General features: G+C 36.4%; 1 protein-coding gene across 1 annotated transcript in view; it reads right to left on the bottom strand.

Moving 5' to 3' along the window:
* The window catches only part of LOC145674255 (uncharacterized), a 74,976-nt gene extending 52,691 nt beyond the window's left edge, over positions 1-22,285 (bottom strand). The window contains exons 1-4 of the mRNA XM_081744090.1: positions 22,162-22,285; positions 6,785-7,018; positions 1,881-2,024; positions 355-418 (exon numbers count right to left, since the gene is read on the bottom strand). Coding sequence (XP_081600216.1) covers positions 355-418; positions 1,881-2,024; positions 6,785-6,982 — 406 coding nt within the window. The 5' untranslated portion in view covers positions 6,983-7,018; positions 22,162-22,285. The remainder of the gene's footprint in view (positions 1-354; positions 419-1,880; positions 2,025-6,784; positions 7,019-22,161) is intronic.
* Positions 22,286-23,825: the final 1,540 nt, after the last annotated feature.

A 23,825-nucleotide genomic window follows, 5' to 3' on the forward strand; every position in this document is an offset into this window, starting at 1 on the left:
CTTGGGAAGTGGAATCAACTGAAAAAGAAACTCACCTCGATACTTCATACAGTTTTTGCTCTGATACATGTCAACAGACGGAAGGACAAAGCCGTTCTTTAAGACTTCTGACACTTACGCATAGCACTTGGAATGCTAATAATAATAATAATAATAATAATAATAATAATAATAATAATAATAATAATAATAATAATAATAATAATAATAATAATATGAAGAAGAAGCAGGAGAAGTACGTGGTACTCGAAAAAACAAATATTTCTTTGAAAAAATAAAAATTATAAGTTACAATATTACCTTTTCTTTTACAGTGCTACACTAACAAGAAATCATAAAAAATATTTTACAAACCTAGAAATTTTAGTTCATCATCTTCAGGCGTTCCATGCGATTTCACGTCACCTGGTGATTCCTCCTGAAAGAACGCACTCAATTAGTTGTTTTTGAAAATCTTACATATAAAAAAGTATTAACTATTACTTTTTGACAAATCATACGTGTAGCGATGCGTACGAGACAAGATTCGTGGCTGTCTCGTCTCGAAAATATGCTGTAAAAGTGATGTCTCGACTCGAAAAATGTATATTACTCTATTGGAAGAGCCGTGTCTCGACTCGAATTTTGTCAGGAAAATCCTGTCTCGACTCGTCTCGTGCGCATCCCTACATACGTGAAAAATATTTGTATTACTTCTTTGATTTTATGTCCTCTTTGGAAGGAGTTAAGAAAAAGGTTCAAACCGAAACAAGTGAGAAAAGTGAGGAAGATGATTCAAAATTTTTAGGCACGGAACTTCGCATGAGAAATCTAACGAGTCAAAATCTTATCGGTCAAAATCTCGGAGGCCAAAACCTAACGAAATCTCATCTGTCCATTACTTCGCGTCACAAAATCTTCCCTAGGACAAACTTGCCGTCCAAATTCTTGCGGGACGAAATTTCGACATAGCGATCCTCCATTAACAGACACCTCTATAATATGGAAAGATTTTTTTATCCCGGTGAGAAGGTATGTACGCCCGAAATAACGAGATGCGCTGTTGGCATTATTATTCAAATTTGTTCTAGAGTACCCTATAAGGGAAATCAAAGACAGCAACCAGGGTTTAGAACTGAATGGTATTCACCAGGTTATGCTTACGCTGATAATGTAAATTTAATAGGGAATGATAGGAGAACAATAGAAAGAAATGCAGAGGTTTTATTAAACGCTTGCAGTGAAATGGGTTTAGAAGTAAATGCAGAGAAAACTAAATACATGGAAGTTCGTCGGGAAATCATGGATCCGATAAAATATCAAATAATACTTCCGATAAACTGGATACTTTCAAATATCTAAGATTGATATTAACAGAACAAAACTAAATTCACGAGGAAATTAAATCACGTCTGAAAGAGTGGGAATTCGTGTTATTATTCAGTTCAAAATCTTTTGTCGTCGCGAATTCTATCTAGAAATTAGAAGCTTAAAAAAAATATAAAATGATAATCATGCCTATCATTCTGTACGGCTGCGAAACATGGTCGCTTACTCTGAGGGAAGAACGTAGACTAAGTGTCTCAGAACTAGATCCTGAGACAAATATTCGGACTCGAGAGGTACAGGAATGGGAAATGGGGGAAACTCCATGACGAGGAATTGTATAATTTATATCGATTACCAAACATTGTTACGGTCATCAAGTCTAGGAGGCTCAGATGGGCAGGTCATGTAATCAGCTTCAAAAAAGTAATTATCAGGGTTAGTATTAAATTTAATGAGTTCTTTATTTCTTTATGAACTTATGCGCTGGGGAGTCAGTAAGCAGCACAACTTTTTGAATATTATAAACAGGTCAAATGTGCATTATTTAAGAGTAGTATTTATTTATTACTTACCACTTCTTCTTGTGACTCTACAGGGATAACACTTTCGTCTTGATGTAATGTAGATTTGGGCTCATTCATTCCTGTATATTTCCTACGTTTCGCGATAGATAGTGCTTCCATTGCTTCTTCCTTCAGTGTGCGGATTCGCTTCACCTACGTTAAAAAAAAAAATCAAGATTTTTGCTATTACAAATTATATCTTTCATTAATACAATTATAAGAGCGTCCACATTTAATTTCCACACGAGGTTCCGGGTTCGATTCAAGGTGGGAAAGCATCGAATGCACTACTATGGTTACTATCTTACTTTAAGGATAATGTAAAGCTTCAGAAAGTTTGTTTCTGTGATAAGAGATGGCGTTGCTATCGCCCTATCTCTTTAATCTAAATTAATATGTACACTCATGTCCAAAATTATTGTCGCATGTCTATAAATATGTTTTGTAGGAATATAGTTTGATAACGAATTCGCCAGGTATTTCTTATAATGTTAAATATATGTATAATCGACAAAGACATTTATGTGATAAATTTCATGTCAAAAGAGCAGTAAATAAGAACAATAAAACGAAAATAAAACTTCCTTGTCCATTTAGCAACAATTTGTTTTACTCATTCTAATTTTCGTGTTTATAATTCTTTTCCTATGAAATTTACCACAAATATACATTTCCCGATTATACACATGGTGTCAGTATTAAAAGTGCCCTGCAAAATCATTATCATATTATATTCTTACAAGAAGACAGCTATAGATATGCGACAATCATTTTGGACATGAATGTACAAGAAGTCACTAATATCTCCATGGCGGATCAAGGATACGATCAAGGGAAGGGCGAAACCATAGTTTACCGCTTTATCCAGTGTGAAGCGGGATTGAAGCCCATTTTAATCCAGTATATACCTGAGCGTTAAGAGGGGGGCTATAGACCCTATAGCCCCCCTTGGATCCGTGCCTGAAATTCTCCTACAAATACTAAATTATGTTCTTTACTCTCAGTCTATTTGAAGATTACAACTGTACACAATACTTGTCTCGTACAGATTTTGGAAGTTTTGACTCCTTCATTGTTGAGTTCAACTAATTGTTGCAGAGGAATTCAATGCCTGCCCCGTTAATCTTCGTTTTAGGAATCTGAAATTTTGGCATTTAGTACAGCGTGGTGTGATCTATGAACCACAAGTTGACAATTTTTCGACATTTTGTTCTTTCCATTGTTGTAAGCATTTAATTCATAAGTTTCATTTGGTTTTAAGCATTTAAGTTTCATAAAAACTATTCCCCCTGCGAGCAACGAATTGTACTTTTTTCGGACGATGCTTTTCTATGGCTTCAGAATGGCCTTAAACTGTAGGTTTTCTATCATATAGCCTAGCTGTTGCCAAAATAACGTAAATAAATTTAAATCAGTCAATCAAACAAACAGACATTTCTGTAGGTATTATACTTCTGTCTTTTGGTTAGATGTCGGAAAAATTCGACTTTTTTTGGAAAGGAATTTTTCCCGCAAAAATTGGCTTTTTTTAAAAAAAAGAAATTTGTGTTTTTTTCATTCTATGATCTTATTAAAGTCACGTTTCTTCCCTTGTAGTGGATTCTACAATTAAAAAGTGTCTTTAAAACACGCACTATTTATGAGTACTATATTCAACCCCGAGCTAGCTATTGCGACCGGTGACAAAAGTACAATGAAATGAAATCTTTGAGTTTTGCGTCCCACGATTATGCCGGTTAGGCTAAAGGAGACGGTGATGATGAGAAATGACTGAAATGGTGGAATGAAGACAGTGGGAGGAAGCGGGAGAACCCCGAGAAAACGGTGTTTGCACGGTGTTTGTCCAACACAATGTCCGCACGGCGCGAGCTGGGATCGAACCAAGCACCGGAGGTGAACGCTCTATCACTGAGCTACCGCGAATGACAAAAGTACTTGAGATTATTAATTATATATTTTTGAAAATTTATCGTAAGCGTTGCTTTTTATTCTTTATCGGAAAATTTTTGAAACATTAACTCACGTTATTAGTTGCAGTTTTGGACCTCAAGTATTAGTTGCAGTTTTTCATTTATGCTGTGTTTTTAAAAAATTACTTGAGGTCCACAATGTGAACGTCCAACCTAGCCATAATACTCATAGGGAGAGAGTTAAGTTGGGAAGTTACGCAGGAACCATGAAAAAGTGTAAACTTATGATACCCTTATAATATTCTGGGTTCTGGCTGCTCCCGTTTTTACCTTCTAGATCCGCCACTGATTGTGACATGCAGATATGCACATCTATATTTTGTACACTAATACGTAAATTCTTATGTTAATTTTTACATTTGAGTATTTAATTTGCATATCTAATTTGATTATAGTTCTCAGATATTTTAGCCTTATTAAGTAAATTACTTCTAAGAATAAGTACTAATATTTTAATCATGCTACTTAGTAATCGTTGTATACTGCTTTGCAGGGGCGTACCCATGAAGTTCTAACGGATCCGACCATCTCCCTTCCAAAAAAAAAACTTCCTAACTCAACATACAATTGTATACTTCTCCATAGAACTATACATGTTTAACAGGGAAATGATTAATGTAGCACGAAAATTTGGTTTTACACTTTATCTGTATTCTTTCTCTCATAAGAAGAATCAGGTGCAAATCCAGGGGGGGCATCGGAGCGATCGGCCCCACCAGAGGAGCAAACTTTCTTATTTTTTATATAAATAAAACCATCTGAGAGCTCTTAAAAGTAGCTCTAAGTAGCAGTATTACGACCTACCACTCCCCCAGAAGACCGTTCTGGAGCCGCCCCTGAGAAGAATCAAGTTTTATCTTTTTCTTCTGAAAATATAGGTGGAAGTGTTTTAAAATTACTTGTATCATATTTTCGGCTGCAAAATAATAGAAATTTAACCCTTAACGGTGCTGATAAAAAAAATCACTTTTGTCTGCTGGTGGGATATCTGAAAATCCCACATTAAAATTACACCATAAATCTTATAGTAATAGTTAAATTGCGCGCAATAGTTGCAGATATGGTTGCACATAGTCAGGACAAACGTACAAATGATGTTCCTTGTAAATACTTTCCTTGAAATTACATTGAACAACAAATGTATCTGCCTACAACGAGAAAATGTATGTTGCTTGAAGAGAGGCCATGAGATATTTGAATACCTCACCAGCACAGTTAAGGGTTAATACTCCATAGACGTAGTACCCCATCAGGATCCTGCCGCCTACAGTCGGACAATTTGTCCATGCCGACCAGAAGCAGCGGTCGGATTGCCGGCGCCGGACACTGGCGTCTTTCCAAGCGATTTTCGACCGCGACGAATAGTTGCGTTGCCGACAGTAAACAGCCATAATTGAGCATTAAATGCGTTGGCGCCGCCGTCGAAAAGAGACCGGCATAAGGAGTCGGCAGAGGGTCGGAAAGAGGCCTTTCCGACTGTTTTGGCGACTCTGACGGTCGGCAATAGTCGGCAAAGAGTCTGCAAAGAGCATTTTATTAAACGATTTTCGACCGCTTGCCGCCTTGGCAAAACGTCGGCAACTTTGAGCAAGTAGATCGTCGTGCCGCCGCGGACGGGTGCCGGCTGTCTCCGGCGGCAATGTCTCTTTCTGACCGCGACCTCCTGATGGGGTAGTTTGTAGAATAGGACCCCCCAATAAAAAAAAATCTGAGTTCGTACCTGCTGCTTGGTTTCACACTTTTATTTTGTAACGGTGTGAAGTATTGAAAGGTTAATATATAATATTATTTAGATTTCGAATCTGTAAATTGAATTATAATCATTTGCTTTGAAAATACCTCGTTACTGAAAATAGCCGAGACAATAAAACAGTTTTTTTATATATATATATTTTTGGAATCATTCAACATTGTAATTTAATAAAATAAAATACATCCTTTTGTACCGCATTCGTTTGACATACGATCAAGTCGTTTAACGTTTCAAGTACAGTGACTAATTTCTTCATTGTCTGCAAGGATTTGTCTTCCGGGTGTTAGAAAAGCCAAGAAGCAAGTTTCATTGTAAAATAAAGGATTTATCCAAAATAGGATTTCGCCGGAGTGAGGTGTCCTATTTTGTTTTGAAATTATGCTGACCCTGCGTGCTCACCGTAATATTACAGGTGCTTATTTATACGGTCAAGAACTATCGCCATAACAACTTTCATTCTGATCGGATGAGATTTGAACTCTATGAAATATACAGGGTGGACCATTTACCTCGACACAATACGCTGAAATTTAGTACCATGCAAATATCGACAGGGTGACACGTGAGCCTATGAGACGTGAGCCTACACTTTATCGCTGGATCAGAATAAAATGAGCTACCGCAAGGAATCGAACCCAGTTCTCCGTACGCTAACGGCTTAGCCACGAGGAAGATCTAACTGTGTTGTCAATCCAACAAAAAGTTTTTTTTAATGACATAAAGCAAAAGCTAACAGTTCTATGCTTTTCATGCAGTGTTGCTAACTAAGGGCGATTGAGGATCATACTGAGGAAAAAATGTATGTGGCGTACGTAGAAACTTAAGTTATATGCGTAAATCCTGTAGTTTTTGGACTTAACGCAGGATTACAACCCTATGTAACATACTGCAGTAAACGTATTGGCCTAACTGAAACCATATGGTTTATTGATAACACTTTCTTTGCAGACAGAGGCAAACATAGGTGTTAGTTGTAGCTGGTGTTCAAAATTGGTATTATTTCAGTTCATAGATGCATAGTCCCAGCGTTTTAGCCCACTTTTCCCTGCTCCACCTCCTTCCCCCATTAGGCTATACGGACTTTGCTTGGAGAGAAAACATACTTCGCAGTTCTGATATAAAACAATTCGTTGTTCTGACATATTTTGTACGTACTACAGCGATTGCCTTAATATAAAGCTAGTGCTTACCTTTGGAACATTATCATCTCCTTCTTCTTTGAGAGTACTGGTAGAACCTAGTTCCTCCCTAGGTCTTTTTTGAGTCCCTGGGGAAGAGGTTGTAGGCATCGGATACATCTCCATACGGCATTTCTTTGGTGCAGGTGCGTCGTGAGGGTCTTGACCACCACTTGAAGAGCTCGCCGACGCCACTGTCTTCTTCTCCATTTGGATTTCTGGTAACTCTTTATGAGTATCAATGTCCTGTAGTAAGAAAATATTGTCAAATACCAATCTTAAATTCATGTTCTTAAATAGTAACACAAAGAGACTCTAGACCTACGCAAACCACTATTAGCAATATAATAATTTGATCATGAAACGACAATAAAACAAAGCTTTAAATTCTCTCATTAAACAGAACCACCCGCAGTTCTGCAGACGTGATCAGTAGTAAGAAGTTTACTTTGGAACTAGGAGGAAGATAAATTAATTCAGGAAATAATAAATGAAGAAAGAAACCTGATTCACAATGAGTGACCATTTCGTAAAGTGACCAATAAGGAAAACCTTTTCCTACAACTTCTTTAGCCTTTCCGGACTAAACGTGGGACGTAAAACTCAAATTTCAAACCTTTTTCTACAACACTTGTTTATTTTCCTTTGATGCTTTCAATGATGTATCAAATTGCAGACCTTAGTACTTAAAAAATTCCACTTGTCCCGCAGAGAATCATGGTAAGGAGGTCTGTGGGGCTAATTAAGTCTTCCATTTGATGCGTCTTCTGTTATTTTCTTATCTTATTTTTGGTTTCATCCCTTAATCTCCAGCTATTTGTCATTTATAGCCATTTGACTTTTTATCTAAATGCAGCGGAACTCAATAGTAGCTATTTTGTAGATGGTAACTCGATTTTTTTCCTACAAAAGTTGTTTGCTTTTCCGTGTTCTTTTAGACGATGTAAAAAAGTACATACTTCGCTGTTTAAAATTCTCGGTGGCCTGACGGAGCACGATGATAGATGACCATGCGGGGCAAGTAGAGTATTCCATTCAATGTGCGATAGGACATTCTTCTATTTCACTCTTTCTATCATATTTTTATCTTCATCCATCTAATCGCGCCGCTGTCGTTCAGTAGACCCTCCTCGTTCTTCGCCTTTGGTGTACGGGGGCCCGGGTTTGACTCCCGATGTGAGGGCCTTTGGAATTTTAACTGTCCTGGATGTTTCTGTGTTCGTGTCCCTGTCGTTTTAGGTTAATAGAAAAACGAGTTAAGCGAATAAAACAAGTGAAAACCTAGTAATAAATAGTTAAGCAGGTTAATCTGGCATGTTCGGTGTATCAGTTAACTTAAAAAAAAAAAAAAAACAGAAAAGGATTCACCTCTGGGGAGCGGGGTCCTTGGTTCGATCCACCTCGCACCAAGTGGACCTTGCGGTGGACAAACACCGTGTGCGTGGGTTTTCCCGGAATTCTCCCGTTTCCTCCCACTTTACTAACTCCACCTTTGCATTCACTTCTCATCATCACCGTTTCCTTCAGCCTAGCTGGCATAAGCGTGAAACGTAAAATAAAAAGATTTCATTTAATTTTTCCCATCCACCTGTATGATCACTGGACTCTTTTTTTCTGAAACTCCTCTATAATTTTATGAGGTCCCATAGCAAATGAAGCTTTATCACCATGCAAGTTTGATCCTGATTCAATGAGTAAGGTTGAACTTATTATTATTATTATTATTATTATTATTATTATTATTATTATTATTATTATTATTATTATTATTATTATTATGAAATTCCGGCTGAGTTAATTTTAGCTGGAGGCGAAAAATTGTGGAACAAGATACACAAACTCATTTTCCTTATCTGGAACAAGGAAGAATTGCCACAAGAGTGGAAAGAATCAATCATTGTTCCAATCCACAAGAAAGGCGACAAAACTGACTGTAATAATTATCGAAGCATTTCTCTTCTGTCAACATCCTATAAGATCCTTTCAAATATTCTGTTAGCAAGACTGACCCCATATGCAGATGAAATTATTGGAGATTATCAGTGCGGATTTAGACGAAATCGATCAACTATCGACCAAATATTTACCATTCGCCAAATACTCGAAAAAAAGTGGGAATACAATACCCCTGTACATCAACTATTTATTGATTTTAGAAAGGCGTACGACTCGGTTAGGAGAGAAACATTATACAACGTTCTTGCAGAACTTGGAATACCGAGAAAGCTAATTAGATTAATTAAGATATGTTTAAATGAATCCCAAAGTGAAGTCCGGGTAGGAAATTTTTTGTCCACGAGCTTTCACGTCGAAAATGGCCTGAAACAAGGAGATTCGTTGTCGCCATTATTATTTAACTTCGTTTTGGAATACGCTATAAGGAAAATCAAAGATAGCAACCAGGGCTTACAGTTGAACAGTATTCACCAGGTTATGGCATATGCTGATGATGTAAATTTAATAGGAGATGATAGGAGAACAATAGAAAGAAATGCAGAGATCTTATTAAACGCTTGCAGGGACATGGGTTTAGAAGTAAATGCAGAGAAAACTAAATACATGGAAGTGCGTCGGGACCGGAATACAGCAAATTATGGATGCGTTAAAATACTAAATAATACTTTTGATAAAGTGGATACTTTCAAATATCTAGGATCAATATTAACAGAGGAAAATCATATTCACGGAGAAATTAAATGTCGACTAAAAGCAGGGAATTCGTGTTACTATTCGGGTCAAAATCTCTTGTCGTCGCGAATTCTGTCGAGGAATTTGAAATTAAAAATATACAAAACGATAATCATGCCTGTTGTTCTGTATGGCTGCGAAACATGGTCACTTACTCTGAGGGAAGAACATAGACTGAAAGTATTTGAGAACAAGATCCTGAGACGAATATTCGGACCCAAGAGGAACGGGAATGGGGAATGGCGGAAACTTCATAACGAGGAACTACATAATTTATATGGTTTACCCAACATTGTTAGGGTCGTCAAGTCTAGGAGGCTTAGATGGGCGGGTTATGTAGCTAGAATGGAAGAAAGTAGAGACGCTTTCAAAGTTTTGATTGGAAGACCAATCGGAAAACGACCATTAGGAAGACCTAGGCGCAGATGGGAGGACAATATTAAGATGGATCTCGCAGAGATTGGAATACAAAGTAGAAACTGGATGCAGTTAGCTAAGGATAGAAGTCAGTGGAGAGCTTTTGTGAACGCGGCATTGAACCTCCGGGTTCCATAGGCCATAGAGTTAGTTAGTTAGTTAGTTATTATTATTATTATTATTATTATTATTATTATTATTATTATTATTATTATTATTATTATTATTATTACTTCCAAATCCCAAATTTGGTGGCCCATAATAATGAAACCAGAAATCTGCAGACAATAATACTTAATAAGCTTGTGTAGGGGATCAAGATCAAACATTATACCAAGTGTGATCGACTTAGTATTAGTTGTGTTAAATTCGTAATTTCTTGAAAATACAAATACTAAGGGTCTTATGCAGAGTCGTCTTGACGCTTGATTAGTGTCATACTAAAGAGTTTGACTAGCATATGTTTCCTGCAGTAGTCAGGGCTTTAGTATGACACTAATCATACGTCAAAACGACTCTGCATAAGGCGGTAAATGTCTCACTACTCGTTAACCAAAAATCTGCACACCATAAATTCTACAATCTTTTGTAGCAGGTATACAAGAATGCCAAGTTTTATCCAGATGTGATTAGTTAGATTGAACTCATGATTATTTTTTTTTTTTCAAAAATGTAGCTGAGATCAAATGCTTAATTTGATGGATTATAAGCCAGAAATCAAAAATAATATTGCATAAGCTGGTATAGCATGTTCAAATATACAATTATGTCAACTTTGATCCAGGTCAAATGAGTACGGTAGACCTTTTTTCACATGTTCAACTTCCGAACTTCGTGTCCTACATCTCGGGAACCTAATGCCTGCAAACGAGAATATTTCTAAAACTTATATGATAGTTCAAAGTCTGTCACCACAGATATTGTAGTTCCATCTTGATCGGATGAGTGTGATTCAACTCAAGCTACAAGTAGTGTTTTCGATTTTGAAAAATAAAAATTCGTGTAGAACGAAAAAACTGTGTTGCAAAACTACGCTGAATTTACAAGATTGATAATGAGCTAGAATTCACAATTCGGTTTATATAAGAATAGAACTTAGGTTAATTATTAGCGCTTAATGGGAAAAAAATGTACAAAGATGGTACATACTATCTCCTCTTGTACAATGAATATTTCTTATTGTGCTAAAGAAAATGAGGGTTAACTGCTGTATCGCTGGACTAATTTTAGAAAAATTGCAGATGAATTGAAGAATTTATTTTGGTTTGTGAGGAAGAGTGAGTGAAAGTCAGGTGAGGGGCATAGTTGAAGTTAAGAAAATACTTTTTGTTGTTAGTTGTTTTTGATGTTGTAAGCGACACTATATGTGGAGGCGGAAGGGACTACTTGGCGGAGAGGTACAATTGTAATGACTTATGGGAAAGACAATGTGGAAATGGCACGTAAATGAAAAGATAGTGACATTTTGTGTTTGAGTTTTATAGAGTTATCCAAAAACAAATTGTCAGTTGTTGAAATTGTGTGAAAAGCATAGTCTAATAAACAGCCAAAAAGTTTATCGTAAGTGTAGAAACAAATTGAAAATACAGAAAAGAAGGGGTACAGCTAACCAAACCTAATCGAATCTAACCTAATTTAGCATATTTTGGTGCTTTATTGGATGGCATTTAGTATCTACCCCAAAGCTGTGCAACACATAAGCCACGCATTGTGTGACATATAAAGTGTTTTTCCACTCTCCTCGTCTATGCTTATACCCACCGCCGCTGACGCGCCTGCTCCTTACGAACGCACCCCTTCGCTATCGCACGTACCCCCCTGCACTGAGTCGGTTAGATTGCATTCGTACTTTAAGTGGCCACCTAGCACAAGTTAGTTCGTGTTTTATGCACTAGTTTTTATGCCACTCTTCCATACTGTATTTTGAACAATAATCACTACCAAATGAAAGAGAGTCACAACCTAGTATTTTGGGGAAGAAAATAATATTCCTTTTTTTTCGCTTTTTTGTGGCAATCAGAGGCGGATTAAGGCTTTTGGGGCCCTGGAGCTGAATATTTCAAGGGAGCCCTATGTTATGAATAATTCCAGCGAGTAAATTTTCTTTGCTGCCTTGTGGGAAGTACATTTACAGAGGAAATAATGGTCATCGTGTAAAATCCTCCATTACTACACGAAATAATATAATCTTAATTCCATTATTGATTGAAGGTAAGAACGCTGTTGCTGTATTAGATTCTGCTCCTCAGATATCAATAATTAGAGACGATTTAGTTTCACCTAAGGCTAAAATGTTGAATATCGACTCACAAAAAAAATATTATTCAGAATTCTCGTTTGATAAACTAGATAGCAATTGTACGTTTCAAAATTAATAGGAGAACATTTCATTATGCGTTTTGCGAGTTAAGTAATTTTTTCCAACACGTGTTGTTGGGAATGACCTTTTAGTATCTCAGGGAGCGCAAATTGACTTGAATAGGAACGTTTTAATGTTAAGAAGTTTTGGAAAACATTCTAGATTTGCTCTAAGTAATGATAGAGATATTCCAAAAGAATTGTTAGTACAAGCCAATAATTTGGTTTGTAATAGAAGCCCAAAATAGCACACTCTCTCATAAAATAACTATCGTGAAGACGCTGGTGGAAGAAGACTTAACTCTTGCCACGCGAGCATAGCGAGCGAGAAAAATTAGCATGGGTCTGAAGCCTATAATATAACAAGTTGATTGTTATATTTTAGTACTCAAAAGAGGGATTTTTGGGGTCCCCAGAGCCTGGGTGCCCCGGAGTCTGGGCTCCATTGGCTCCGCCCTTAGCCTGCTCCTGGTGGTAACTAATTTGTGAAAATAAAATGTTAATGCTGTGAGCGGAACATGTCACTTATTGAGTGAAGTGTATGGTAAAATGTTCCCTCATTAATCCCTTTACTATGCCACTAGCAAGACGACAGCACACAGTATGATAAATTAGATAATTATAATTTAAAGTTATCATTAAATCTTAGGTTTTAATTTCACTTTAAATATGATATAAGACATATTTCAGTCCATTGATCACATTGGGTTTAAAAGAATAGCATGCTTCAGGGTGAATTCTCATCTATAAGGTACTCGTAGTTCCAAACAAATCCACAAACAGCATTCGTGAAGATCCATAGGAAAAACATACTTTGTATTCGAGACATAGCTGTGGTGTGTAAATAATGCTCTACTCTTCTATTACCTCAGCATTGAAAGTAGGAGATTGGTCAGCATCACACTCGAATCGCCTTTGGCCTCTAAGCATTTCCAGTTATCTTCTTGACAAAGACTAACTAAACTAACTAACTCTACGGTATATGAAACCCGGATATTCAATGCCACGTTCACAAAAGCTCTCCATTGTCTTATATCCTTAGAAAACTGGATCCAGTTTCTATTTTGTATTCCCATTCTTTCGAGAACCATCTTAATATTGTTCTCCGATCTGTACCTAGGTCTTCCTAGCCCTTTAACCCTTTTGAGATTTTTGGCAACTTTTGTTACCATCGCGTAGTATCGTCTTTGACCGCTTACTTAAGTTCTATAACAGGTATTTAAGCTTTATTATTCATTCTTTTATTAATCAAGCCAAGGATGGACCAAAGAACACCCGAGATATGTTTTGGAACCGGATGGTCAATTTGGAGGCGCCAGTGGGGACGGAGGGGCGCAGTGGCGTAACTAAAGGCTTGGAGGCCTCCCCGCATATAGCGTAGAGCGGTGCCCCTTCTCTACGTTCCACTTCACTATTTCGGGGCCGCTGATGCCTTGAGGCCCCCCGCAATGCGGGGTCTGCGGGGCCTTTATTTACGCCCCTCAGGGGAGCAACTTTTTATATTTTTCTTAAGGCAAATTTCAAAAATTTTTCACACCTTTACTTTTCAAGACATCAGATTGAAACTTTACACACGAATTGTATGTACGTTTGGGCATTTCTCATTTTTTTAAATCCCTACGTGAAACCAGCGCGTGGCCCGAGGGTCTTAAGTGATCCGAGGGGGTGATTTTTTCTGAAAAATTTCCATTTTTTTCGATTTTTTTTTTTTTTTTTTTTTTTTTTTGTTTAAGTGTATGATACGGACGTACGAGTATATATATGAGAAATGGGTCACCTTGAGACTTTCAAAAATTTCTCCGGTCCTTAGTTTTCAAGATACAAAATTAAAATTTTGCACACGTATTATGTACATACCAGTGTATCCTTTTAAAAAAACATCAGATCCTACGTGAACCCAAGCCCGTGCTAGAGGGGCGCAAAAATTTTGAAGAAATATGTTTTTTTGAAAAATCTCCTGGTTTTACCCAATTTTCCCGTTTTTGGTGTATAATACGGACAAAGCGAATTGTGCCATTAGAAAGTATGCCTTATCCTGAAGCAAATATTTCATGAACTATGATCCTACAATAAACAGTAAGGAAGCAGTAGCTGTTTGAGTGAAAGTCTAAAATTTACCTCAAAAAAGGGAAATCCTAAAATAGTTAATTGGCAGCATTGGATTAGCAGTTAAAACTTTGGAACCGTTCCTACTTTCTTGTATTCTGGCTAAATAACCTGCCCACGCGAGCCTCCTATATTTTATGCCCCTAACAATGTTCAGTAAACGGTATAACTTATGCAATTCCTCGTTATGTTGTTTCTGTCATCCCCCATTTCCGTCTCTCTTGGGTCCGAATACTCGTCTCAAGATCTTATTCTCAAACACTTTCCGTCTAGGTTCTTCCCTCAGAGTAAGTGACCATGTTTCACGTCCACACAGAACAACATGCATGATTTTATATATACTATTTTAAGCTTCAAATTCCTTGACAGGATTCGCGACTACAAAATATTTTGAACTGAATTACAACACGAATTCCCTGCTTTTAGCCAACATTTTATGTGAATGTTTATGAACAAGTGCCTTTTTGTAGGATGAGGACGTATTCTCTTTACATTAAAACTAAATTAGATGTGCCAATCCACACGAGAAACAGTATTTCTTCATGGTTAAATGGTTAGTGGGTGGACGATTCTACCTCAATACAGTGTTGCCAATTCAGGGGGAAAGTATCTAAATCTAAGGTATGCGACTTCCAGGGTAGTGACAAAATATTTTTTTTCGATTAGCGACTTTCTTCGTGATTTTAAATGACAATTTTTTCGACTTAAGAATCTAGCGACTATTCTGCTGGGAATAACTTGTCCTGTAATCAAGCACTTCTATTTCGAATCAGTTTAGGTATATTCTAAAGTACGAATGCTATCTAACCAATTCAGAGCAGGGCAAAGTTTGTAGGAGCGCGCGAAGTACATCCGAAGAGGACGGGCTCGTTAGGGACGGCGAGTATATGCGTAAGCGAGGGTAGTAAAAACACATGGGTTTTAGCTGTGATACGAGTTTCTGTAGTACTTATATTGGTTGCATACTAGAAACGCTACACTTCTAAAATACAACTTTTATAAACTTGCAGAAATACTACGCCACCGGAAAATTGTACTGTACCAAGTACATTCATCTTTCGTGTGTATCTACTTATTTCAATCGTCGTACAGCACCTATAATGATTTTTCACTAGTAATCTTATAGTGGTAAACATAGAATACAGCTGTATAACTTACTACTTAATTCTGCCGCCTGAAGAAATTTGTTCCTTATAATCATGTCTTTCTACAGAAAGTGTTGAATTTTACCTCTAAAGTTTGCAAAATCTGGTGTGTCTAAACTTGGCCAGCACCTCTGTCTCTCTCTCTCTCTGTGTGTGTGTGTGTGTGTGTTTGTGTGTGTCTTTCTCTCTTTCTCTGGTATATATATACGAGAGAGAGAGAATACGGAATTCTACGAATACACTTTTAGTAACTTTTCACCCAAAATTTGAGCCATTTCATCTCCCATTTATCGACTTCGTGTGTCTATTTGTTGGCAACACTGCCTCAATACCTAGTGTGAGCTCATGTGGTTTGGATTCCCACGTCTTACAGTGTATATTTGAATGCATATGTCATATACAAATGCAATGTTGGTGCTCAAAATGAACCAACTCGAAATCAACTAACCAGGATATTAGAGTGTTTGCTTAATTACGATACCGGTAATCCCAGAACTAAAGTGAAAAACCTACAGCTTTCCTTACTTTGCGGTCATTCATGATCTAACGTTATATTGAGTGTAAACAAATCATTAGAAAATCTCTCAGTTTCAACATATTTTAAAATTAATTGAAATACAGCGTAAGTTGTGTCGTACAGTTTTCGCAAACAAGAGAGAGAGAAATATGCTGCAAACTGAATTAACCGTAGAAATACCATGCAAGGTCAATTTTTGCGGGCGTTCACGTTTTCATTTTTTTTTCAAGATAAAGTGTTTCTTAAGACCTTTTGATTTTTTTACATTATTCATTGGAATCTAATATTCACTTTTGTTAGTTTTATATTCTAATACATATGTTTTATTTTTATTAAAAATAATATTCATTTGCTGTGTGACATTTGACAATCCGTTGATACTAGGAATAACCTTTCTTTTTGCCAAAATTCATTTTTATTCCATGAACTTTGTCTCTGACAAACACCGTGTGCGTGGGTTTTCTCGGGGTTCTCCCGTTTCTTCCCACTTTCTTCATTCCACCATTTCATTCATTACTCATCATCACCGTCTCCTTTAGCCTAACCGGCAAAACCGCGGGACGTAAAACTTAAAAATTTCATTTCATTTGATTTGTATTCCAAACTATACAGTTTTTCAAGTGTGACTAATATTTCTTATTTAAGCACCGAAACTTACAAAAAAAACGTGACAAATTTTATTCTAAAAGTGAACATAAATGCATAGTCACACCACCAAGACAAGTTTTGACTGTAACATACCACATGCCAGTGTTTTCATAATGTAAACAATGTCATGTATGTAATAATTTACCATAAATGTAAAGGAAAACTACTTTAAAGGTTTCTGTTATTAGTTGAGTTTTAAAGTGTTAACTTAAATTTAATAAAGTGTATCAATCACTTGAAACAAAAGCGTGCAAACTTGAGTTCTCCTTGGTATTTACGGTTGAAGCCTCTGGAAAATAAAATTACACTGTTCAACAACGAAAATGTAAATTGAACAAAATCAGCTAATTCTTATTGATTTTGTGGTGCTGATCACGAATTTGAAAGTTATTTTCGAATATTAGCTCTACTTTTCGTTTTACAGGCATGTCTAATAGTAACGATTTAAAAATAAATATATTCGCTTCGCTTGGGGTAAAATATTACACTGATCCGGCAACACTGCAGAAACTATATGAACGCTTGGTTTCATTGTGTTCCTTATCTCAGTAGTGTTCTGCTATTGTTAGAAAAGACAGATTTAGTGCAGTTATCAGCGTTTTGGGTGTGACGTTTGTGTAGTGCAGGACATAAAAATACAACTACAAGTACGCAAAAATACCGGTATTTCGAATGTATATTTTTAAATAGTTGTCGGAACTATTTCAAGTGACATTTTGAGGATTTCAATAAACAAAAATGCCGCGAAATTGTGTAAACAGTGCGGATAGCTTCTGCTACGTGTGTGGAGAAGTGACATTTTCCTCACAAAAGCAGACTATAACACCACTAATAAGAAAAGCCTATCAATATTACTTTGGTTGTAAAATTGGAGACCAAGATAAATCTTGGGCACCCCACATTATGTGTAACACTTGTGCCAGCAATCTAAGAAATTGGATTAATGGGAAGGGGCGCTCAATACCTTTTGCCGTGCCCATGATTTGGAGGGAGCCAAGCGACCACATCAGAGACTATTTTTGTATGGTTCCTTCCGTCAAGAAGAGAATTTCCACGAAGAAGAAGCGAGCCTTGATCTATCCTAACATTCCTTCTGCAATGCGCCCTGTTCCACATGGAGAAGGACTACCTGTTCCTGACCCACCTAAAGAATACGATCTTTTTTCTGATGATGATGAAGAAGTTGAAGCTCCTGAATCAAATACTTCGAAGGACCCTACGTTTGTTGTAGAAGAACCTCCATGTGAACCACATAGACTTACTCAAGAGGAACTAAGTGATCTAATCAGAGACTTGGACCTCTCGAAAAGCAAAGCCGAAATTTTAGCGTCTCGCTTAAAGCAATGGAATTTATTGCAGGAAAAAGTAAATATTTCAGTGTATCGGAATAGGGAGAAGATGTTCACCTCATTTTTTACTATGGAAGACACACTTGTGGCATGTACAGATGTAAATGGTCTCATGAGGGCACTTAAAATTAATTACGAACCTACGGAGTGGAGGATCTTTATAGATTCGTCCAAGGTGAGTTTAAAGGTAGTGCTTTTACATATTGGAAATGAACTTCCTTCAATTCCTGTAGGTTACGCAGTTCATATGAAGGAATCTTATGACAACTTGAAACGTTTACTTCAAGCCATTAAATATTACGATTTTCAGTGGCTCATTTGTGGTGACTTTAAAGTAATAGCACTGTTACTAGGTATGCAGTTAGGGTATACAAAGTATTGTTGCTTTACATGTGAATGGGACAGTAGAGATCGTTGATCTCATTACCGCAAAAGTCATTGGAGTACCAGAGAAACTCTTCAGCCGGGAATGAAAAATGTGCAGCACGAACCACTGGTAGAACGTAACCGAATTTTGCTTCCCCCTTTACATATTAAATTAGGTCTTATGAAAAATTTTGTTAAGAGCATGAACCAAGAGGATGAGGCCTAGAAGTACCTAAGAGGACAATTCCCTCGATTAAGTGATGCCAAAGTTAAAGAGGGTGTTTTCATAGGGCCACTGATTAGGCAACTATTCAAAGATCACAAGTTCGACGAAATTCTCCAAGGTGAGGAGAAAGCTGCGTGGGAAAGCTTGAAGAGTGTTTGTTCACAGTACTTGGAAAGACACCGAGCAACAAATTACAAACAACTGGTAGCAAAGTTGTTATTGTGCTACGAAAATCTTGGTTGTAATATGTCTCTGAAACTCCACTTTCTTCATTCACATCTAGACTTCTTTCCCGAAGATTGTGGAGCAGTAAGTGACGAACATGGTGAGCGTTTCCATCAAGATACTGCAGGCATGGAGAAGAGATATGAGGGAAAGTGGAGTTCTAACATATTGGCCGACTACTGTTGGATTATTGCAAGGCCGACTCCAGATGTAACCTACAAAAGGCAAGCCAAGCGAAGACGCTCAAAATAAAATAAACATAATCCTGTACAAGGGATTACTTGAAACTTTTGTCTACATTGCAGTGTAGTTCTTGTACAAAAAGGTATTTGTACATATTTTTCATGTTTTGATGTTAATACTGATTTTTATTACGGAATTGTTAATGTTTAACTTGACCACGGTTACTTTCTGTATCGCTGTGAAACTGGTATTTGCGCAATTTTGAAAAAGGAAGTACAAGGGTATAAAAAGCTATAGATTAGGGTACTTCTTAACTCCCCAGCTTATCACATCACAGTGAAATAGATAAAAAAAAAGTGAAATGTAGGTTTTTACAAGGATTTTGCTTAAATGTTCTATAAATATTAATACATTTGTATATATACAGCTACTGTTGTACAAGGGCCTTTTTTACACAACCTGAGCTAAAAAGATTCTTCTATTATCATTTCCTTTCATATTATGCTTAAATGAATGGAAAAATCGCAATTTTAAAGAATTTACATACTTTCGATCAAAATTTGTTGAACAGTGTTACCAGCACCTCCTCAAAATTCTCTATGATATAGGTCTAAGTTTGAAAAGTCTATGTTCGGACACATCCATGGGAACGGAACGATCTATCGTGGACGAATGTGCATTAGCACCTGTATTCTCCATATCCATAGTACTTTCGTTAATAAACTTCATAGATGCATTGTGCTAAACAGGCTCCAACTGGCCAGGGTAGAAGGGCAGGTATCCCTGTCGGAGCCCTCTCTCTCTCTCTCTCTCTCTCAATATACATACATACATACATACATATACATACATATATATTCATTTTATATAAAATGAATATTGAATAACATGGAAATTAAGATTAAACACGTCTGCTGTGTTGGAGCATGGTTACCCGTTGTAGTTCGTTCTGTTCACAGAGATCGGTGGTCCCCAGCATTGAATATAATCTTGGGGTCCTATTATTGGCATGAAACTAACAGTATTGTAAACTCCTCTTCGGAGCCCTTCGTTTATGGTCTAGTAAAAACATATTTCAACAATATGAAGAATGCGGCCCCAGCAACATATTGTCTAAATGTGTATTGGGGCACCATTAATGCCAAAATGAGTCTGATTTCTATAAAGTCCTGCTGGGGTTCTCTGTTATTCGTTTGACAAGTTATTGCAACAGCATTAATAAACAGAACAGGTCCACACCCTGGAGCCCCATTACCACTTGTAAATGAAGCTGACAGCTTTATGAAGAAAAGGCACATCCCCTCCCATCGCAAAGATTTCACCAGACTCTGTTAAACATTTTCTTTTTCCTTATTGCTAATACTACTATTACTACTACTACTACTACTACTAATAATAATAATAATAATAATAATATGGATCCTGTAAGTAAGGCTCCTGTAGGGGCCCTATCCCCCCCCCAGTTCGAAACTGGTGCTAAAAATGAGAAACTGAAATCGGTATTGATCCTTTTAATGTATTTACCAGTAACTGCCACTTTGAAATTATAGAAACAGATGAACAAAAGTCTATTAATGTTTACGTAACAATTTTGGATTTACAAAATGAAATTTACTCTTTAAACTTACACTTCAACTAGAGGAAATTGTTTTAGGAAGTCCTAAGGAAGGAAGTTAAAAGTTTAAGGAAAGTTGTTATATGCAACAGCTAGGGATGTGAAACTAAACAATGCTACAAACATTATACTAACGAAATGCCTAAGAGTTATTTACCAAGAATCAATGAATAATTTTAATATACATCTATATTTATGCTGCACAAGTAGGATAATTTATACACTTCTGTCTCTATTGTTGAATACAATGTTTCAGAATAAAATCTAATTGTTATCAAATTTCTTATGTTAAATAAATGAAAAAAACACCATAGATTAGAAAAAAATATCGGAAATTTGTATTTGTAAAGGCACAGTTGAGGAATTTTGATGGTCGATGTTTTATTCTGAATTATAGATTTCAAAATACCGGTAAAATGTTTGTACCGGTAACCGTCCTTAATGAAAGTAAAAGCAATAGTTCCGGCCAGTTGGCAACCCTGTTGGTACTACACGTAGCAGATGCGGGGTTAATAATTCTAGTGTTAATGCCGAACAAAAAGGAAAGCAATGTAGTAAGACAACGTATCTCTTCAATGAGTTAATCATAGATTTACAGTATTTTGAGGTTTTCTTCTACTCTGTGTAATCTATGATGTTGAAATTACTAGTTTTATTATGTTCCACCGGAAACGCTAAAGCATACGAAAATTTGAAACTATTTGTATTGTTATATGGAAAAAATATAGGATTGTACGTGTATAATGCACTACTAGTATAATAATATGGAGTAGTTTCAGAAATGGGGTTTGCATTCCGATTATTCGAGACATAAAAAATTTAATCAAACGCGGGTACCACACCATTGCACCACACCAAGTTTTTTTTTTTTTTTTTTAATTCAGGTAAATTGATTTTCAGACACAATTTTAGAATAAACTTTGTGAGTACTTGCTTTTGCATGGAAAGCGTTGACTGTACAATTCCGTTGAACGTTCAGGAATGCGACTGCACATGGCGAATACGGATGTTGCATGACGTGGCAAAAATAAGCGGTAGACCTACACTTTAATTTTACAGAAATAACAAGTTTTCCCTAATCTGCCAGTCTGTTGTAAGATTCCCTAAACTATTGTAAAGAAATCGGTTTCTTAAATTTTAGTAGTAGCATAATACAATGATATTTCATGTACGAAATAAGTTCACACAACGGTTTCATACAAGAAAGAACTTATGCACCTCCATAAAGCATAATTACTATTACTTATTTTAGACTGTTATTTACATGTTGAAAGTAAACTAAACACTTGAATAACAAAATAATAAAATAAGCCAAAACCAGAATTTTTTTGTTTACTATGACACTGGAAACATTTTTCCTAACCAGTAAAGTTGTTTCAAAATGGAGTAGGTTTGTCGTTTCGTAACGACAGACCCTTCAACACGCGTCGCAACAAAATTTATTCACAAATATTTGTCGACCAGCATAAAATATACCGTATACAGCTAGAGTCACAGCTGGATTTGATTACGGACTAGAAAATTATCATTAAAACTTTTCAAATACCTGATATTTTCTCGAGAATACTTCCACTACGTCAATTCAGTCACAAGTAAGATGGACGCAACAGGAAGAAGGGGATTATGGTAGTATGTTGAACAGCGACGTCTAGCGTCGTCTGCGTCCTTTCTCTTTGCTGTTTAACAACTTTGTTTTCTTATGAACATATCTTTAAATTAAGATGAAGAGTACAACATGAATTAATAATTAAAATTACCTTTGCGTTGTAAATACTGCTTCCAAAATTAATATTCATCCATCTAAGGAAGTGAGCAAAGAAAAACTTCTATTGCAAGCTGTCGACGCCTCCCAGTTACAAGACGCTTTAGCTGGAGGGAAAGGGGGAATAAGCGCCAAGTTGAAGGTTAACTTCAAGTGTCAGTTGTACAGTCAGCGACAAAAAAACTCTTTCCGTTTTATAAAGTTAGTTTCGTAAGGAACTTCAGAATAGAAGGATAATTTCAGTACAGTTTTCAGTAATATAAAAAGAGTGTACCTTTCTGTATGTTCCAACCATAGCACCTATTCCTTCTAAAATAAATTTACCAAACGCAAACGAATTTTGTTGCTGACTGTACAACCCTTAGGACAACCTCTCTCTCTAGATTTCACCACCGTCTTGCGCCTGCTTTCTTAATTACTTGATCCTGAACAATTTCTCAGATTATGACCATGGAGTGACATTTTAATTATAGCTCTTTGTTAGCTAAGTGGCTAGTGCGGTTACCTTTTGTGTTTTAGATATGGCTTCGATTTCTGATAGGAGTAGATGCTATTTGATCATGTAAAAGCCATACTTACAAGGGACTTCGATATCCTATGTAAAACTAAATGAACTGGCATAAAATAAAGGGGTACTTCGGTTGTCGTAGACAAATGAAATTTGGCATGATTGTAGCTTTCCGAGACTAACCCACAGGAAAATTGCCAAAAGTGAATATTTTCTAAAGGGAGTATCTAAAGGGGGATGAAGAAATTTCCTATGTTATTTATTTATTTTATTTTTTTTTTTTATTTTTTTTATTTTATTTTTTTTAACCAATAATCTCATTTTTTAGGTACTCGGAATTGGAATGAAAACTTGAAATTCAGTATGCTTGTACGTTTGCGTTACTGTTACCTAAATAAATCACTAAAAATAAAAAAATGCAACTGTAGAGTTGTTTTTATGGAGAACTGGAAAGCCTTCCCAATGTTATTTATATGGGACATCTTCTACACCCGAAAATGTTAGGCACTTCCGGCAGGATTAGAATGATGAAATTTGGCATGATTATAGCCTTCTAAGACTAACCCACAGAAAAATTGGCAAATAGTAAGTATTTTTAGTTTTTGAGGGGTCAAAAGAGAGGATGTAGAAATTCCCATGTTATTTAAATGGGTGTTTTCTTGAGATACAAAATTTTATCTTTTTGATACTTGAAATACGAAAATATATTTGAAATTTGGTAGAATTGTGGGTTTAAGAGGTGCAAGACCATAGACCGAGCAAACGCAGGGGTCTTGGGACGGAGCCCCCAGCTATCCAAACGCTTGTCTACTGATAGAAACTCAATTATTTCAATAGTATCATCATCATTATTATCACATCTTAATAAAAACATTTTACTACTGGATGAAAATCTCACAACTTCCCTCCACAACCTTCTTGACAATTCACTTTGAAGTTC

This window comes from Thermobia domestica, chromosome 17 (assembly GCF_964235325.1).
Source record: "Thermobia domestica chromosome 17, izTheDome1.hap1.1, whole genome shotgun sequence".
In the NCBI taxonomy this organism is placed as follows: domain Eukaryota; kingdom Metazoa; phylum Arthropoda; class Insecta; order Zygentoma; family Lepismatidae; genus Thermobia; species Thermobia domestica.